At 45.7% G+C, this 19,079-nt stretch overlaps 2 protein-coding genes and 1 long non-coding RNA gene across 4 annotated transcripts; all 3 read right to left on the bottom strand.

Annotated features, from left to right (window-relative positions):
- Nucleotides 1-8,970: 8,970 nt before the first annotated feature.
- LOC149916891 (uncharacterized) lies at nt 8,971-10,059 on the bottom strand. The gene is made up of 2 exons (XM_090146689.1): nt 9,591-10,059; nt 8,971-9,263 (listed from the first exon to the last, which is right to left on the bottom strand). Exons 1-2 carry the CDS (start codon nt 10,057-10,059, stop codon nt 8,971-8,973), a joined length of 762 nt encoding a protein of 253 aa, XP_090002815.1.
- Nucleotides 10,060-11,753: 1,694 nt separating this feature from the next.
- On the bottom strand, nt 11,754-16,653 carry LOC149916890 (uncharacterized). Of its 2 annotated transcripts, XR_016469356.1 has the most exons (7): nt 15,628-16,653; nt 15,208-15,340; nt 14,978-15,025; nt 14,548-14,600; nt 13,889-13,972; nt 12,247-12,363; nt 11,754-12,073 (listed from the first exon to the last, which is right to left on the bottom strand). It is a non-coding gene; the product is annotated as an uncharacterized LOC149916890 (long non-coding RNA). The 2 variants fall into 2 exon arrangements; XR_016469355.1 differs by having other exon boundaries at nt 15,208-16,653.
- Nucleotides 16,654-17,217: 564 nt separating this feature from the next.
- Nucleotides 17,218-18,609, bottom strand: LOC116234950 (uncharacterized). The gene is made up of 2 exons (XM_031602805.2): nt 17,838-18,609; nt 17,218-17,510 (listed from the first exon to the last, which is right to left on the bottom strand). Exons 1-2 carry the CDS (start codon nt 18,304-18,306, stop codon nt 17,218-17,220), a joined length of 762 nt encoding a protein of 253 aa, XP_031458665.2. The 5' UTR covers nt 18,307-18,609.
- Nucleotides 18,610-19,079: the final 470 nt, after the last annotated feature.

The following is a 19,079-nucleotide window of genomic DNA, read 5'->3' as shown; positions in this document are numbered from 1 at the left end:
AAGGATCTCAGTTACTTTCCAGGTCTTCCCAGTGTGCATATGCTTGCATTACAGAATATTTAATTACAGTGTTTTGACTAGAACCAGCTTTTTCCTTTCATCCAAGCAAAAAAAAATAACAGAGTAATTAAAAATAAAAAAAAAAAACCTAATGAAAACTCAGTAAAATTCCTTAAACCAAAGGTCCACATTCAGTCTGGATTTCAAACAGCATATGTCAAGGAAGACTCCTGCTCACTGTTATTTAGCAGGTTGTTAAAAAGTTTCAAAAATGAAATAAAATTTAATGAGAGTTAAGAGGGTTTTTTTTTTTTTCCTTTCATCTGAATTTTTACTTATCTTTTCTAATCAAAGCAGATATGAGAGCTCAAACCAAAGGCAACGTAGTAATTTAGAGCATTCCACCCTGTGGCTTATGAAATGATTTTGTGCACAGAGCTGTGTTGGCTTCAGTGGAACAATTTGCACAGCAAGTATCAGCAGGTGGCAGAATTCAGGCCCAAATATTGATTCCACATACAGATAGTTGCTTTGCAGGAAAATCTTTGGAGGTATTGTGAGTGATGTTTCAGTACACCAGACTGAGCACACTGAAAGGCAGTGAAGAAAGCCTTCTTTCATAGTGCTAAAAGGTGCTGAAAAGATGATGGTATAATTTAAACCATTATTACAAAATATATCCAGCACTATGCAGATAATCATGTGAATTTACTTTTGCTGTCAAAAGCTTGTTTTTAAAATAAGCCTTGACTTAGGACAGCATGTAAAATAACATTTTAGAACACTTTTCATAAGATTGCAGCAATCAGAGACATAGTCCTCAGCTGCAATCAAAGTTCTTAAAAACATTCATTTTGTCTAGTGTTTCCTTCTTTTTATAGGAATGTATAGGATATTATATAGGAGAAACACAGTAATCAGGCACACTCTGGAATATAATGGGCTTTTAGATCCTCTAATGAGTTATGTAAGAATAGTATATTAAGAAAAGCCATGCATGTCATATATCTCCCCCTCATTTGTAAAACACTGTTTTTAGATTTTAGTGCAGCCAAAACAATTTATCTTTTTAATTAAAAAAAAAAAAAAAAAAAAAGTATCTAATTTAACTAAACTTATTCAGGAAGAATGTGTTCCGAGTTCCTGAAATCAGATTGCTACACCAGAGACCTGAAATACCTGAGAGGGGAAGCAGAGATGAGTGCACTGGCTCCCTAACACTGGGGCAGGCCAAGATTTTAAGGGAGCTTAAAATCTGAGGAGCAAAAAGTGGCAGAAGCTAATGAGCTTCGCTGAGCCAAACTAAGTCATTCAGCTCCTCTGTCTGCGGATGTCAAGGCTGCCCTGCAATACAGATCATCAGAAGACACACAGCTGAAGTGGTCTGGTGCTTTGTGCAAACTCATGCACTGAGCTTTTCAACAGGAGAAATTCACTTGTGCTGTCACTTGGGTCCAACCTGAATCTCTGGATGCATTCATTTGTCAGTGCTCCCACAAGGTTTGTTTCCCTGAAGGCAGTGGGACTGGCTGGGAGTGGCTCTCATGTCACAGTTTCAAAAATAGATTTAAACATTATAAAATGCCACCTTTTCCTGGAAAGTAAATACCACACACCCAGTGAGTGCCCAGAAGCATGTGCTGTATCCTCAGTACATGGCCCACAGCCCGTGCCTGCCTCTCCTCCCAGCACCAAGCATTGCCACAGCTGCAGAGCTGACTTCAGCTTTTATGTGTTACCTGTAGTGCAAAAAGGGGGTTCTCAGCAGCTTTGCTCCTGCACTACGACAGAACTGCTTTCTCTTTATGTAGCGAAACCACCTCAGATGTGTGAAACTGCTTTGCCTTATCACACGGCATGCTAAAAGTTTCTCAACAGTTCAGGACATGGAGCAGAAAAGTGGCATAATGTAAATATCTAGGATGTGTTTAGGACTGTAAGATTTCACTTTTAGCAGCCATCAAATAATGAATAATTTTAGGTTTTGGTTTTTGAGCCTACTCTTAGAAAGTATGAAATCATGCCCATTTTGTTGTGATTTATTTTTTTACAGTGATAAATACAACAGGTCAGAGACTGAAAATGGCATTTACTTGGAATCATACATGTATTGCAATGAGACAGCTGCAGTGAACAGCTTTTCCTAGCAGGGCTGGCTCCAGATATTGCACACTTGAAACAAGCTAAATCCCACCATTAAGAGGTTTAGCTCTGCTATGATTGTCAAAATCCGTCTATCACAATGCCTATTTCTCCTGTACTCAGAGAATTAACAATGAAAGTACTTTTTGACACGCTAAATGAGATTTGGGACACTTAACAAGAGTTGGCTCAAAACTGCTACCTCTAGAAATATAAAATGGCAGTCTTGTTGACACTGTATGACAAATTATATGTTCCTTAATACGCTGTGTCACTCCATTCAGTTTTATAATTGGCACTGACTATGGCTGAAATCTGATCCAAAGCATACAGAACTAACTGGCTCTTGCTTTGTCCCTCTTAGTATTTTCTAGACTACAGAACTCATAAGTATTTACTCAACAGGGTGGCATACTATTTTTTCCCATAAAATATATGTGTCCATATCTATAATTGTGTAATTAGTTTTTTCTGTCAGATGACTGGCTAGCTGTGCACAGCCAGCTTAGACTGCAAGAGATTGGTAACTACCTGAAGAATTCAAACAAAGAAAAATCTCTATATAAAGATTATTGTGCCCATTGACTTCTGCCAACTTCATTAAAACTATTGGAGTAGCTGGGGTTATTACTCAGCCTATATTGCTCAGAAGAAAGGCTTTCAAGGAATCATTGTTCCAACACTGCCAGCATTAACTCTGGAGGTGCAACAACTTCTGTTCAATTCACAACTCTATTCAATACCCTCACGGGCCTCTTCCCATGATTTTGTCCAATTTCTCTTGGAATTATTCAGTTTTCTTGGTCTTTATAGCATTCTGCATCCCAACAGTGTATACACCTGGGGCTCCTTACTTTTTGCACTATGTTTATTCTGTATTTGCTGGCCCCTTGATAATGATTTTGTAAACCACTCTTAGGTCCATTCCCATGTCACTTTGAGGACTCAGCTTAACCTCTTCTAGCACGGACACACTTCTGTAGCGCCGGCCCCTGCCTCCCTTTCTCCAGTTCTGTGTCAAGCTAGAGGGGAAGATGCACTCCAGAAGCTCACGTGCTGGGGGAAGAGATGCAAGGACAAAAAGTAAAGTGCCAGAAGAACATAAATTCCCATGGATGTTGCAGGAATCAAAAGTCAGGATCTTCTTGGTCCCTCCCTCCAAACAAATCCACATCTGGACACAAATGATTCACTAATCCTATCATAAAAGAGCATCTCAGACCCATGCTGTAGTATAAGCTCCATCTGCATTCACAGTAATGTAATTCACAAGTGACCCAGATTTACAACAGATAAACAGTGATGTAATGTGGGTGTGAATGAAGAATTATACCCTCGTATATACATATACATTAGTGAATATATATCTATATACATATATATCAAAATCATATCTATTTCTCAAAGAACACTAAACTTCTCAAATAGCCTCTCAGTAGCAAAATAAAAGCAAACACCTTACACATTCCTGGAACACTAACATGCCATTTCCTTCTAAAGAGAAGAAATTCAGACTATAATTGGCTTTATTTTCTTCAGAGCTGGTTAGAGTCGTCGCATAGATTTTCAGAAGTCTTGGAAGCACAGATCTCTTGCTGGCACACCCACTAGAATCTCTGCTCACAGGTTCATGCTTGGATATTAACTTTAAAACCATTTCCAAGGATTTTTAACTGGGCACAAGGATGTGCCAAACAAGTGAAACTTATTACAGACTAAAGCTCCTAGCATGAGAACTATTTGAAACGGGGAAAACCAGCACTGTTTATGATTTACAAAGAACAGAAACAGTATTCTGGTTTCATTTTGGTTTCAGATATTTTCAGGAATTAGAACTATGCATATACACCTAGCCTCTGAATGACACCAGTCTTGTTAACGGGACTGAGAGCTCTAATATTTGCCAAATGTCATTTTCTGTGTGCTTATTTTCTCAAGTCTTTCTCATGCGATTATTTTACAACTAACACTTTCTGGTACTCTCAAATCTGGCAACATTTTGGAGCGCAGCGTGCAACCATCACCTGAGAGACACCAGTAGCACTCAGATTCAGTTACGTGGTACTCAGTGCAGGACAACTCCTCAGACACAAAAGGACACATGGAAGGTTTCTGAGCTTTGCTGAATGTTCATCTCAATCCTACAGGCAACCTGGGCCACCACTATCTTTTTTTCTTTTATCATAATCACTTGGGCTCCTGGGTAATTGGAACAATTAGGGTGATTAATTGCATGTTTGCAGTAAAAACATAATACTGGGAAGGGTTACATTACAGGCTAAATATTTTCAGAAAACTCTATCAGCTGGTAGACATAACAAATGCGATCAGTTCAATGCAACATGAAGCTGTGCATGTTGTGCAAACTGGTTTGCTCTGGAACTCAAATCTCCTTAAAAGAGGCCAAAGTGTTTAAAAAAATAAACTAAGTCAGAGTGCATAGGGGGAAAAGAAATATTGACATGTGAGGCCACTGCACTTCTAACATAAAGAAACACTGTTTTCCCTTTGGTCCTTTTATTGTCTAAGTAGAAAGTGCAAGGCATAGTAGAAAGCACACAACAAGACCAAGTGCACAAGTGAAGTAATGGATTGCATTGAAAGGAAAATCAGAAAAGCTCACAGCAGGATACCTACAATACTGACACATTCCTTAATGACAGCAAGAAGGCAAGCTGACCTGTCTGCCACTGCAACTGCAACTCTAAAGATTTTGGAGAGGGATGTCAAACCCCAGAACAGAAGATAGTCACACTGGAAGTTCATTTATTGAACCCTTACTTAAAGATCTGGGCTTTCATCTTCTACTCATCACTAAGCTGTTGCAATGCTGCAACCACAGCCTCTTTCTGGATGCTGTGAACCCATTTGGTCTCCACAGATCCACTTTAACTGAGGGGAACATGAGTATTCACTCAGATATATGTTCCAAAGGACAAACTGGAGTCAAGAACCAACGCTGCCTACACCTGCTCTTAAAGATGTGCCATTGCCAGTGTATGGCTGATAGCAAAATTCCATGTGAGGGAGTGGATCACTTGCATTTCTCACAACCAAGTCAAACACAACTTGTCTATCTCAGTGTTGTCATCTGGCCACAATGGTGCCTTCTAAAGATGATAGCTGCCAATAGTGTGTGATAAGCTCAGATGTGCTCTGCAGAAGTGTTAGAAATCCCTCATCATCATGTCAGCCTGCACTGAGTTGGGCAGACTGCTTTCAGTTCAGGAGCCACAGCTCTTTGAAGCCCAGGGAAGTCTGCTCCACACTCTGCCCTGGGGCACCTCAGTCCAAAATACTTCATCCTGTTCAGCATTCTCATCAGTTGTGTCTAACATTCTGCTGAGTCTTCGCCAGGCTATTCAGTGAGGTGTACTATAAAATTTCTACATAAATAAAAGGCTAGCTTCTTATATTGCTCACACTACCACAGAGGTGCTTCGTTACTAGGAGAAAGAAGTGAACAGTGAAAGGTTTTATGTTCTATTTGCATGATTGGAGACTTTGTGCTTTTCACAAGGAGTGGGTCAGAGGGCAGGAACACCCTGTTTTCTTTCCAGCATGAAACTGATGTTTATTAGATGAGTGTTTTGTTCTATTTTTTTTAAGTTGATTACATTTTAACTCAGTTCAACAATGCTGGAAAACCTGACAATATTCCAGAGCCTTTAATCAATGACAACATAATGGAAAAAATGTTTCAAGTTTTAAATAAGAGCATATTGCAACCCTAGTATGCTCTTCATGTCAGTAGGTTTTTTTTATTCCAGCCACTGCCAAGTGTTCATGTCTGCATTGCTGAAATCTGTGCTAAACTTTTCTCTTTAGTTGAGAAAAGTCTTCTCACATGCCAGTGTTCCCTGCAGTTTTTAGTGGAGAAACTGCCTTTTATTTTTAACTGTGAAGTGTCTATCAGGCTCATTAAAAAGGTAAGAATTTGATAGTTTATGAGAATAGATGGTATGACTGTGTAAAAGAGGTGTGGGGCCAGAGAAGAGTGTCAGGCTGAAAGTTGCTCTGTCCTGCCATCAGCCACATCTATATATGTTCAGTGTTTAGACATCCATCCTCTCTTTTGTTAGTCTTCTCACTGAAGCACAGTAATTAGCTTTGAATTTGCTTCCTATCACTACAGGTTGTTACTTCTAAACCCAAATAGAATTGTTCCTACTGGGGAAGAAGCATCCTCCTCCAGCTCACACTAAACTTTGCATTCAAATATCCAGTTTGCCATGGTCACACTAACTACAAACAAATAGTCTAATCACTGAAGAAAAGACAGAGAGCTGAGAGTCCATTTCAATTACACACTGACTGTGAAAAAAAAAAAAAATTAAAATGTTTCCATTGTCATCTTGATTACTATCATTATCAGGAGAAAGCAGAAGCTTGCTTAAATCAAGGTCCAGAAAAATGAATCAACCCCTACTTCAGTAAGAACTTATAGACAGTATAGAATCCTAAAATAGTGAATAAAACAGACTACTTGATATTCACATATACAAGAAAAATAAACCACCTATGGGAAAAAAATACACCTTATTTTCCTAGTCAGGACATTAAAACCAGCTTCAATTAGTTTATGTTAACTCAGGCAGTTCATACAGTCTTACCTTTGAGAAAAGTCACTTCTGATGCTAGAAATTTGCTATAGTAAGGTATCATCCTGGTCTCTTCACTTCGGTCACTGCTCAGGAGGAAAGCAGTCAGACTATCCCATCTAAAAGTCTGTTCATTCTACCTGCTGAAACTTTGCAATGCTTTGAGGTTGTAGTTTCGAGCTTCTTTACCACCACAAACAGAATTCCCAGTGAACATCTTGCTTTGATGGCTCAGACTCCGAGTTAAGTAAAATACTTGCACAACAGAGCTAGAGAACTAACCCCACATCCAAATACTCATGCTAATCAAAGCACTGGAGGAAGCCTCAAAGCACGAAAACAGATTTAATCTTCTTGGCTTGATATAAAATGGAGAGCTGTGATGTCATAATTCAATCGCTTCCCATGTAAGATGTAGCTCACTTGCACTCAAGTCAGACACTTCTGACCTGCATCAATTCTGCATGTGTCCTCTAGTGACTCTGTCCTGCTCCTACTGAGAACCTCAACATCGTCATACATGTGTGTTTTATGTTTCTAACAAGGAATCTGCTCCAGAATTTTCATTGGAAAAACGTTCCTGGAATATTCTAACTAAACCTCATACATTCTTCTTTGCAGAGAAGACTTAGAATTTTGCATTCTGGATTGCTTGCTGCTTTTCTTCCACAGAATGAACATCGTTGCATGGTTCAAAGCCAATATTCTGACCATAGTTCAATACATAATTTTATTTACATTTTTCACAGTTAGCATGTGCTTTTATTGCCTCTGACTGCACGACCCTTTGAAAAGAAGTAAATGCAACAGATGGAATACTTGCCCAAGTTAACTCCAACCAACAAGTCACTTTCTTTGAATGTCTCTGATTTCTTAGTCAAATTTGTATTTCTAAATTATGGCTCTGAGTTTGATCAAATGCAAAAGCAGCTCTATCTGAAGGGAGAAAAAGTTCATCTCGAATTGAAAAAAATCCATATTCTAGAAAAGCTGCGCTTGAAACTATCAGAGTCAGACAAACATTTAGAAAATCATGCCTGGCTTTACTTAGCAGGTGTGAGGCACAGAGCCATCCTGATTCAACCTCAACCACTGCATCACCCCGCTGCCCAAATCACCAACAACTAGCTTATGACACCAACCAGAAATCTACTAAAAAGCTGTATGACTTCAACACTGTAATGATCACTAATCACACTGGCAAACGTGAGCTTAGAGTTTACAAGCTAGAAACAGTAAAAAAAATACTAAAAAAAAATTACTCTTTTCCCTTCAGTTACAGAAATAAATTTATCTCTTCATAAATGTATGTAATTCTAGACAACAGCCCTACTGGTTAACAGTATTCTGATTTTTACTTTTGAACTTGGAAATTGGTGTAAGCAAACCAAATCAGTGCAGCTTCAAAAAACTGTGAAGTTTTAATTTGGTGGGATCCAGGCTTCTTCTGGCCATAATCTCTGAGCACCAGGCGGCGCCGCTTGCCGCCCAGCGCGCGCGAGGCCCCAGCGGTCGGCCCTGGCCGCCGCCTCACGGCCGCTACCTCAGCGCCCGAGAGCGAAGGGCCGAGCCCGCCCGCCCCCCGCCGCGAAGCGCTCGGTTTGCCTTGCGGCGCTTCGCTCGTGTCGGGGAGCGCGGGCTGGGAACGAGGGGAGAAGGACGAGAGCGAGCGGACTCGGTGGCCGGCTCTCGTGGCGCTGTGCTTCTGGGTAGTTTTCTGTTTTTCAGCAGCAGTAAAATGTCCCTGCTCGTCTTCTTTTGAAATGCGGAGCTTTAAAAATAACACAACCGACACATTAAGGACAGTAGTCAGCAGGTCATGCGAGGCTCAGGGATCTGGCGGATACCTGCTCAGGACTGTGAATTTCTGCTGAAAAAGGAATGCTGTGCAGGTTGGGCTGCAGAAGTAGGCGCCTGTACGAAAGTGCATAAACACTGTGGATCGGCAGTTTTCACAGGACAGCAAGCTGCACCAAGCTGGTAGCAGAAATGCTGCTGAAGAATACTAAGCTGCAGTGTTTCCGTGTTGAAGTCTGGTTGTGGCAAGCTCACGAGGAAATCGAGGCATGCTGCAAGAATGTGGCAGGCAGTCGAGTCCTGTAGTTAGTTACACCAGACATACATTCTCCTCAGAAATGTTATGTAATCTGAAGGTCTTTATTTATTTATACATCCGTGTGAATGACATAAGATGGCATGCAACAGACGTATTCCAATCCTTTGTTCATCACATCGTTCGTTTTAAAGCTGCTTGAAGTTTCCCAGGTCGTGCCTTATGGAAGCAGCTGGTGCACTGTGTGAAGTGGCAAACGGGCTGGAACTGGATGAGGTGCAGCTCAGCTTCCTTGCTCCGTGCTCCTGCCTTGAATGCTGGCACTGGAACTTCTTCTCGAGGATCATCAGGTACTTCTCCATTAACAGTAGCTGGGCCTGCATCTGCCAGAGCTGGTTCTGATAATTTCTGGTGTCCCTTTGCAGGCAGTCTGTTTGCGTGGAAGCCGAGTCCATTCGTCCCGTTGCCTGGAAGTGAACACAGCATGAGCAGAGAGAAAGGGAAGCAGGCTCGTTTTGCAGAGAATTATCGTGCAGGGCTCGGCTTCCTCTGGAGGCAGGCCAGCCCCACAGGACTGCTCAGTGCAGCACGTGGGGCTCACAGCACCTCCAAGCCCCGCGTTGCACAGGGGGCTCCCAGCGGGTGTCAGACCTGCGAATGAGCGAGTCCCTTTGGGGGAGGTGATGGACTTTCTGGGGTCTGCTTTCCTTGGAAGCCTTCACGGACAAGGTGCCTGTGGTTCCCTGCTCCCCACCAGCAGCCCCCTTCCTGTGCGATGCGCCCCAATCACTCACCTGTTGCCAAGTTCTTCTTACTTTTCCCCAGAGGCTGCGGGCAATCGTCAGCAGGCAGAGAAGGCAGACATCTGCCAGGCCATAAGTAAGGAGCCAGGTTTTCCCCGCTTGGTCCAGGTAGTCCCAAAGGAGGCCCAGAGGGTAGGGCAAACTGAGGGCCTTCAGCTCGGTGCGCAAGGGCTGCTGCTTCGGGCCCTGAGTTACGCCAGCCCTGCTGACCCCATATTGCAGCCATCTGGGGCAGGAAGACAGGCCTAGCCAACAGGGCCCATTCGAAGGCTGTTCCGCAGCAAGAACAGGCTGGTTCTTCTCGGGAAGGACCATCTTCCTGACCCTTTCCCAGATCCTCACTGGGTGTTCGGAAAGGCCAGGGCAGGAGGGCCCCTTGAAGGCCTTCTGCTCCGTGCCCAGGGGCTGCTGCTTCGGGCCCTGCGTTACACCAGCCCTGCTGACCCCATATTGGAGCCATTTGGGGCAGGAAGACAGGCCTAGCCAACAGACCCTTTTCGAAGGCTGTTCCGCAGCGATAACTGGCTGCTTCTTCTCGGGAAGGACCATCTTGCTGACCCTTTCCCAGATCTGAATGGGGTACGCTGAAAGTCCCGACCAGAAGGACCCCTTGGAGGCCTTCTGCTCTGTGCCCAGGGGCTGCTGCTTCGGGTCTTCTGTAATGCTGTCTCTACTGACCCTGGAGCAGCCCTGTTCGTGGCAGGGCCAAAGGCCAAGCCAACAGAGCCAGCTGGAGGTCTGGCCCTGGATGTCAACGGGCAGCGGCACCTCAAGGACCAGCTTTATGTCCGTGTTCCAGGTCCAGCCATGAAAGCTGGAAGGGCCAAGGACATCTCTGAGAAATGGAAGTGAGGACAGAGCCGCAATCAGGGAGAAAATCAGGGTGATTTTCATCCTGTTCTCTCCCAAGAAACAATCCCAACACACAAAGTGGCTGCTACCTTGAGCGGAGCTCCAGAGGTAACCACCAGTACAGAGCGAGTGCCCTGCGTATCTGTGCTGCGGGAGGCGGCCAACGTGACTCTACAGAGACTGATGTCAAGCCCGGCTCTGTGATGTCACAAAGGAAACTGTGACAGAGCTGGGCAGGACGCAGTCTCTTGGGAGTCGACTTGGAAGCCTGCTGCCACTACTGCAGTCCCCAGCAGGGTTCAGTTCTCAATTGCTTTTACCATTTTGGAGCTTTCACTTGCACAGAACAAACAGAAATAAAGCAGAACCACTCATATAATATTATTATATTTGAATTATTTTCTTTTTTCATATATATATGGATCTGTTGAGCAGAAAAGCGCACACCTGTTTAAAATGGACACTATGCCATGGAGTTGACTACATCAATCTATGCCCGTGACAGGGAGGCAGTGGGCCCCTGGGCCTCCCCCGCAGCTGCACAAAATGGGAAGGAAAAAGGAAAAGGGACAGGGAGATGGGAGCTGGGCTCAAGGAAGGAAGAAGAAGGAAGAAGAAAACAGAACAGCAGCTATGATCTAAGGAGGAAAACATTTGGGCTGTGGCATACACCTAACCATAGTGACATAACCACTCTGGCAGCCTTGACATTTGCTATCAGATGCATTATATTCCTGTTTCTCCCACCCACTCTAATTCCTACTGCAACATTCTGTCTTTGAGGACATGTACCTGCTATTAAGCAACCGCTACAGCACTGCAGGAATGATGCACAGGACAGCTGGAACAGAACAGCAGCCCCTGGCCTCCCACAGTTGGAAATGGGAAAGTTCTCCTTTCTCTCTCACTGGAGGATGGGGCTGTGTGGGGTTGTGCCTGTGCTGATGGGAGGGGCGTGGAGGGGAGCGGTGGAAAACCATGTGAAGGAAACTTCCTCACCACAGCTAATATTACAGCCCTGTCTGAATAAAAATAAATAGTTTGTAATGTGGGTTGCAGAAAGCACACCTGTGTTACGCAGTACTGCAGGGCAAGATGTCATTTTTATTTTAAGATTTTATGGTAAGGAAGAATATTCAGAGTTGATGTGAAAGCTTTTATGTCCTTGATGCAAGTAAAATCATCCATCAGGGAGGGCAAGAAATTAAGATGAGTTGTTCTAGCAGATGAAGAATTCTGTGCTCCTGAGACAGCTGTAAGCTCTGCATCCTCTTCATGTTTTCCAAATCCAACCACCTGGGAAAAAAAGTTGCCATATAGAAAAAACTTGGCTCTATGTTTCTATAATATGGATATCTCTCAGTGTTCATCTGCCTGAAAATTAAGTAATATAACCGGATGTGTGGATAATCACCACACAAAAAGAAATGAGGCCACTGCTTCTCCTACCATATGGCCTTACTGACATCTCAGACGTTACCAAGTGTGGCGTTTCACCAGCTGGCACCACCGAGCTGACTGGAACTACTCACGTGTACGCTGAGCACTTTCTTCGTGCTGCTTCTGTGTGTTTGGAACCAGGAGACCAGATCTGATTTTGTAACAGACTTCAGAGCTTCTATCTGAAACCCAAAGGAATGAGGTTTTAAAATCAGTAAAAATGGTTTCTCTGCAGGAGCTATCCCCTTAGACCTTTCAAAAGCACCATGTTGACAATCCATGTGGTACTGGCAGCATAAATCCCGCTGTCTGTGCTGTAGCTTGAACTGGGCTGCGTGCAGGGATGCATACCCACCTCTCGGGCAAGCCGGTCAAAGAGATACTGCTGTGTCACAACTTCATTCCAGTTCCTGTCTACTTCGTCTCCAAGATGAGAATATTTACATTTTTTAAGCTTTATCAAAGCTGTAACCTATGTGCAGGAGGTGGGGGAAAGAAAAGCTTCAGAGGTTTTAAATAACCAACCTTACTTTGCAACCTTATCAACCGTCACCTTTACTGAAGTTAAAAGAAAACACAGATTATGTTAACAAGGCAGTTCCTTGTTTTCAGACTTCTCAGTATGTCTTTTCAGAGCAACTGCTCAAAGAATCGAGCAAGACCAGGACTTAAACATGAGTCCTTTGTTTAGAAAACCTCAGGAATACACCGGGTTGACGTCACCAAACCTTCCAGTTCAAGTGTCATTTAGAAGTTCAAGAAAAAGCTTTTCAAGCTCCATCTTTTACCTTGGTGTTAAAAGTGTCTCTCGATAAATGCGTGATTTTCTCTTCGAAGCAAGAAAGGAATTCCTCTATTTCCTTGTCAACCAATTCAGAACTAAACAAGAGTTAACTAATTATACCAGCTCAGGCAGGAAAAAACAAACAAACAAAAAATAAGCTATGGAACACACAGGGCTTTGCCACATTCCCAGAAGCCCATGCGCCCATGAAAACCAACTCTTCTATTTTCTCTTATACTGGAGAATCAGAACAGTGCTCTATACTAAATACTGCTCAAATGCAGGGACCTCACTGAGCCAGAAGGAACAGTCACTGAGATGCAGGCACCGGGCTGCAGTGCAGCCAGAAGCAGCATGCTCCGTCAGGACCTGTCTGCAGCCCTCAGCCTTGCAGGTGACTATTTCGACAAATTGTTTGTTTGATCAAACACAAGAAATGTCACGGCAAGAGGCTGTGGGGTTCATAACATAAGAACCTCCATCACATCAACGACACAGCGCTCAGATCCTAAAGTAACAACTGGAGGTAGCGCTGCCCTGTGCTTACTCAGCTTTCACTGATACAGAATTTCCTAAGTTGCAGATTTTTCATATACCCATCAACTTTGGCCATTCCAATACTTGTAGTTAGCTCCAGCTTTGAACAAAACATTAACACCGTTCTGGCACTTGAAAGTGAGCTGGAAGAAAAGTTAAATGGAATCTGCTTGGGGACAGCAATCATGTGGAGGAACAGAGAGCAGCAGGATATTTTACTTAGTCCTTGGGTTATTTTTCCGTAATGAAATTAGGACTGCTGCAGTTTTAAGAAGCTTAAGGCTATTGCTCGATTTAGGTAGAGTTTTTCAGTGATGGCTGTATCTGTCAGCAGCGTCACAGCTAAAGCAATGACTGCTCTTTTTTGTTTGCTCCAAAGCAAACTGAAGTCAGCTGTCATTTGCTCTGGCAAAACAAAAGGAAGGTTTTGTGCAACCTCAGTAACAATTCTTCAGCTGGATATTGTATAAATACACCATGAAATACAGCAGGGGAATGCGGACACACAGTTACCTTGATCACTTGCTGTATCCTATGACCAAGGTATTTGCTACCCCAACGCACACAAGGTCTGCTGCCCGCCTGGGTGAGCATCCCTGTTCTATTAACACCCCACACACATCCTGCTCTGACAGCTTTCTTACTCAGTCTGCAGCAGCCGCGCTTCCACACCTACTTGTTCTTGGTTGCCCGCGTTGCTACTGTGACCCAGAACCCAAGGATCTCTGAAGTATTCTCGCAGGTAGGGTACACATAGTAGCTTAAAAAATGCAAAGGGGAAACACAAGTCATTCCACAAGAACAATTACAACTCTGTTTACGAGACATGCTACAGGTTGTAACAGTGTCGGTGCTTTACCAAAAAGTCTCAAATCCTCAAATCTTTTTTTCAGTACTTTCTCATTTTTGGGACATCTTTAAAGGTTGACAGAGTGTTTGTGTTTGAACGCATCTCCAGGAATTCATTAACGTAGCAATAAACCTGTAGCTGTGAAAGGCTTTTGCTGTTCCATGGGGCAGAAAAGCACTTTTGACTCTTACACCACAAAGATGCTGTAAAAGCAGCCCTGGGGAATGGCAAGCTGATGGAGGAAGCGAAGGAACAGCTTCATGCAGAATAATTGCATGTTAACACCTAGGTCGTAGATGCAGTAGACTCTAGAGCAGCTCAGCTGCAGCTCAAGTCAACAGGTGCTTGCAATTTTAACACGTTCCAGCATTGTTTCTGTTACACTAAATCAGGAATGAGCCATTCTGCAGGAAAGAGGTTCCACAGATAGAACACCAGGAATCCCCAAAGCAAGAGTGTGCGAGCTACGCCCACAGTGAACTCACTCGAGGGTTTGTTTGGTTCGCAGGAAGTCAAAGCAGGGCTCTTCCATGTGCATCTGAAACAAAGCACAGATGCGTCACAACAGAAGTGGTGCTCCTCCACAGCCACCACTCTGGCTCAATACAGAAACATGATCACAACACATGAAAACAACTGCTGCCCTTCCAGCTGCACTCAGGGGATAAAGAAAGGTCTCAGTCTTCTGCATTACTAAAGAAAACTCTTCCACTCTGCCCTTCAGTGCAGCCATTTGGATATCCTGTCCCAAACACGCACAGTTTTATTCAGAATGAGCAACAGATTCACATTGTGCCCTTTATTAGATAGTCACTGTCCCCTTTGTCCATTTAGCCTCGTGGCCTTATCTTATTTCCATGCACAATCTGCAGGTAAGAACACTGCATGGGCTATGAGACACAAACTGTAACTTACCATAAGCAGCTCCATGAGGACATATTCCCTGAGGCTCCTGGCACCTGACTAGAAAAGAGGTGAAGAATTTAGGGTGATTTCATGGAGTCACATAGATTTAGGCGACAACTCTGGAGCACTCTGTAACACCTGCGTTTGGAAACCGCTCTCTAAACTGTGACACAAGCACAACTGCTGCACCAGGAGCTACCAGAAGGAAGAAAGCAGTACACCCCTAGCTGACACGCTACCTGGTAATACACTGCAGAGTTGGCATCACCTCTGTTGAGTGTTTTCACCTTGCAGAGCAGGTGTGCGTTGGGCAGATCCACCACTTGGAACTGCACAGGGCAGGGATGGGCCAGCGGAGCAAACTGGAGCTTCCTGAAGAGAGCGCAAGCAGTGAAGTGCCAAACACCCACTCACAGCCACGACAGCCAATACAACACCCAGATCTTCACGTGCACAGACTGCCATTATTTTCCCAAAATAATCTTCCCCAAAGCAGAACAAAGTCCTGCCTATGCTGCTGTGAGGAATGGGCACCTGCAGGAAGTGCCAGGAGGGAGAAGGGAATGTCTGCCTTGCTCCCACCCTAGCCCCTTCTTCCAGAAAACAATCTGAACTTGATCATAGTTACCACATGCACGGTGTAGGAGCCAGATACTTACCGAACAGTATAATACAGGAAAGGCTTTGCTTCCCAAGAGAGAAAATATGGTTTTTATTCAGAAGAGAATTGCTAGCCACAATCCAGAGCCACGCACCAAAGTGCATGACATGAGGAAAGTAACCCCACAAGCAAAGAACGGCTGAGACCCCTCCGTCCCCACTGCTTCACTTCATCCAAAATCCCTCTGGACACCTCCGCGCCAGGAGGCTTTACCCACACGAGCACTCCTGAGCTCATCCTGCTGGGGATGAAGCTGCCCTGCAAGCAGGAGGGCACCCAGAAAACAGTGTGACATCTTTTTTGCCCTGCTGCCCGCCGCTTCTCTCTTTCTCCCCTAGTTCCTCATTGGCTGAGTACCTTAGGTTCACAATCTTCTCGGCACCTCACTAGACATGCAAACACTGGACAAACATAAATCTTTGCCGGCTAAGTGTAAAGTTGAATTAATTTAACTTCTGACCCTCACTCCACACTTGGCCATTGCTTCTGGATATCTGCCTGTCCTCCCTTGCATAGAGAGAAGCTCGGAAGGAGGACAGAGGGGAGGATCTTGATGCCTGCCTGTCACACCCCAACCTTCTCACGGGGTGAGACAGTTGTGTGGAGGCCAGGGCTTCTTTGATGTTTGTTACATCTGTTTTTCTTTTGCTGGCAGTTTCTTATCCTAACAGAACAACCCTACAATGTGTTTTCTAATCCCTAGCACTGTACCCACGTTGTTTGGAACATTAACAACTGCTGCAGTTTTGCAAGAAAGAATTCATCACATCATTCAGCAGTTATGTTTCTAAAACACGCTGCTAGCATGTACAGTAGTTCTACTTTTCAGATCAACTCTTTCTAAGGAGAAGTTACAGAATACAAATGCATTCTGTTCTAATAATTCTAGTAAATTGCATTCTACTTCTTCAAACTAGCTGTGCTTTTTAATATAGAATGCAGAAACAGCGTTCAAATTCCTACACCCAGAGCTGCATTTAAGCCCAAGGGTGCAAAACTGCAAACGGCTGCGGGCAGCGGCAGCCCGCCTCGCGACGCCGCCTCAGCCCAACCGCCGCGCACCAAGCGGCGCCGCTTGCCGCCCAGCGCGCGCGAGGCCCCAGCGGTCGGCCGTGGCCGCCGCCTCAGGGCCGCTACCTCAGCGCCCGAGAGCGAAGGGCCGAGCCCGCCCGCCCCCCGCCGCGAAGCGCTCGGTTTGCCTTACGGCGCTTCGCTCGTGTCGGGGAGCGCGCTGAAAAAGGAATGCTGTGCAGGTTGGGCTGCAGAAGTAGGCGCCTGTACGAAAGTGCATAAACACTGTGGATCGGCAGTTTTCACAGGACAGCAAGCTGCACCAAGCTGGTAGCAGAAATGCTGCTGAAGAATACTAAGCTGCAGTGTTTCCGTGTTGAAGTCTGGTTGTGGCAAGCTCACGAGGAAATCGAGGCATGCTGCAAGAATGTGGCAGGCAGTCGAGTCCTGTAGTTAGTTACACCAGACATACATTCTCCTCAGAAATGTTATGTAATCTGAAGGTCTTTATTTATTTATACATCCGTGTGAATGACATAAGATGGCATGTAACAGACGTATTCCAATCCTTTGTTCATCACATCGTTCGTTTTAAAGCTGCTTGAAGTTTCCCAGGTTGTGCCTTATGGAAGCAGCTGGTGCACTGTGTGAAGTGGCAAACGGGCTGGAACTGGATGAGGTGCAGCTCAGCTTCCTTGCTCCGTGCTCCTGCCTTGAATGCTGGCACTGGAACTTCTTCTCGAGGATCATCAGGTACTTCTCCATTAACAGTAGCTGGGCCTGCATCTGCCAGAGCTGGTTCTGATAATTTCTGGTGTCCCTTTGCAGGCAGTCTGTTTGCGTGGAAGCCGAGTCCATTCGTCCCGTTGCCTGGAAGTGAACACAGCATGAGCAGAGAGAAAGGGAAGCAGGCTCGTTTTGCAGAGCATTATCGTGCAGGGCTCGGCTTCCTCTGGAGGCAGGCCAGCCCCACAGGACTGCTCAGTGCAGCACGTGGGGCTCACAGCACCTCCAAGCCCCGCGTTGCACAGGGGGCTCCCAGCGGGTGTCAGACCTGCGAATGAGCGAGTCCCTTTGGGGGAGGTGATGGACTTTCTGGGGTCTGCTTTCCTTGGAAGCCTTCACAGACAAGGTGCCTGTGGTTCCCTGCTCCCCACCAGCAGCCCCCTTCCTGTGCGATGCGCCCCAATCACTCACCTGTTGCCAAGTTCTTCTTACTTTTCCCCAGAGGCTGCGGGCAATCGTCAGCAGGCAGAGAAGGCAGACATCTGCCAGGCCATAAGTAAGGAGCCAGGTTTTCCCCGCTTGGTCCAGGTAGTCCCAAAGGAGGCCCAGAGGGTAGGGCAAACTGAGGGCCTTCAGCTCGGTGCGCAAGGGCTGCTGCTTTGGGCCCTGAGTTACGCCAGCCCTGCTGACCCCATATTGCAGCCATCTGGGGCAGGAAGACAGGCCTAGCCAACAGGGCCCGTTCGAAGGCTGTTCCGCAGCAAGAACAGGCTGGTTCTTCTTGGGAAGGACCATCTTCCTGACCCTTTCCCAGATCCTCACTGGGTGTTCGGAAAGGCCACACCAGGAGGGCCCCTTGAAGGCCTTCTGCTCCGTGCCCAGGGGCTGCTGCTTCGGGCCCTGCGTTACACCAGCCCTGCTGACCCCATATTGGAGCCATTTGGGGCAGGAAGACAGGCCTAGCCAACAGACCCTTTTCGAAGGCTGTTCCGCAGCGATAACAGGCTGCTTCTTCTCGGGAAGGACCATCTTGCTGACCCTTTCCCAGATCTGAATGGGGTACGCTGAAAGTCCCGACCAGAAAGACCCCTTGGAGGCCTTCTGCTCTGTGCCCAGGGGCTGCTGCTTCGGGTCTTCTGTAATGCTGTCTCTACTGACCCTGGAGCAGCCCTGTTCGTGGCAGGGCCAAAGGCCAAGCCAACAGAGCCAGCTGGAGGTCTGGCCCTGGATGTCAACGGGCAGCGGCACCTCAAGGACCAGCTTTATGTCCGTGTTCCAGGTCCAGCCATGAAAGCTGGAAGGGCCAAGGACATCTCTGAGAAATGGAAGTGAGGACAGAGCCGCAATCAGGGAGAAAATCAGGGTGATTTTCATCCTGTTCTCTCCCAGGAAACAATCCCAACACACAAAGTGGCTGCTACCTTGAGCAGAGCTCCAGAGGTAACCACCAGTACAGAGCGAGTGCCCTGCGTATCTGTGCTGTGGGAGGCGGCCAACGTGACTCTACAGAGACTGATGTCAAGCCCGGCTCTGTGATGTCACAAAGGAGACTGTGACAGAGCTGGGGAGGACGCAGTGACGTCGACTTGGAAGCCTGCTGCCACTATTGCAGTCCCCAGCACAGGATTGTCTGTCCAGCAGGATAGGAGGCCCAACCCCTCATGTTTTGGGCATTGCCCTGTACTTGTCAGCAAGAAGGAGCGGTGGCCAGAG

Source organism: Phasianus colchicus, chromosome 9 (genome assembly GCF_987193195.1).
Source record: "Phasianus colchicus chromosome 9, bPhaCol1.hap1.1, whole genome shotgun sequence".
In the NCBI taxonomy this organism is placed as follows: Eukaryota; Metazoa; Chordata; class Aves; order Galliformes; family Phasianidae; genus Phasianus; species Phasianus colchicus.
This window is presented reverse-complemented; position numbering and strand designations above follow the sequence as displayed.

Excerpts from the sequence above, each read along its gene's own strand:
- LOC149916891 (XM_090146689.1), bottom strand. The coding sequence starts at position 10,059 with ATGGCTCCAATATGGGGTCAGCAGGGCTGGTGTAACGCAGGGCCCGAA. Across the intron at positions 9,264-9,590 it reads TAAGAAGAACTTGGCAACAG|GCAACGGGACGAATGGACTC; the intron begins GTGAGTGATTGG and ends GTTCACTTCCAG.
- LOC116234950 (XM_031602805.2), bottom strand. The coding sequence starts at position 18,306 with ATGGCTCCAATATGGGGTCAGCAGGGCTGGTGTAACGCAGGGCCCGAA. Across the intron at positions 17,511-17,837 it reads TAAGAAGAACTTGGCAACAG|GCAACGGGACGAATGGACTC; the intron begins GTGAGTGATTGG and ends GTTCACTTCCAG.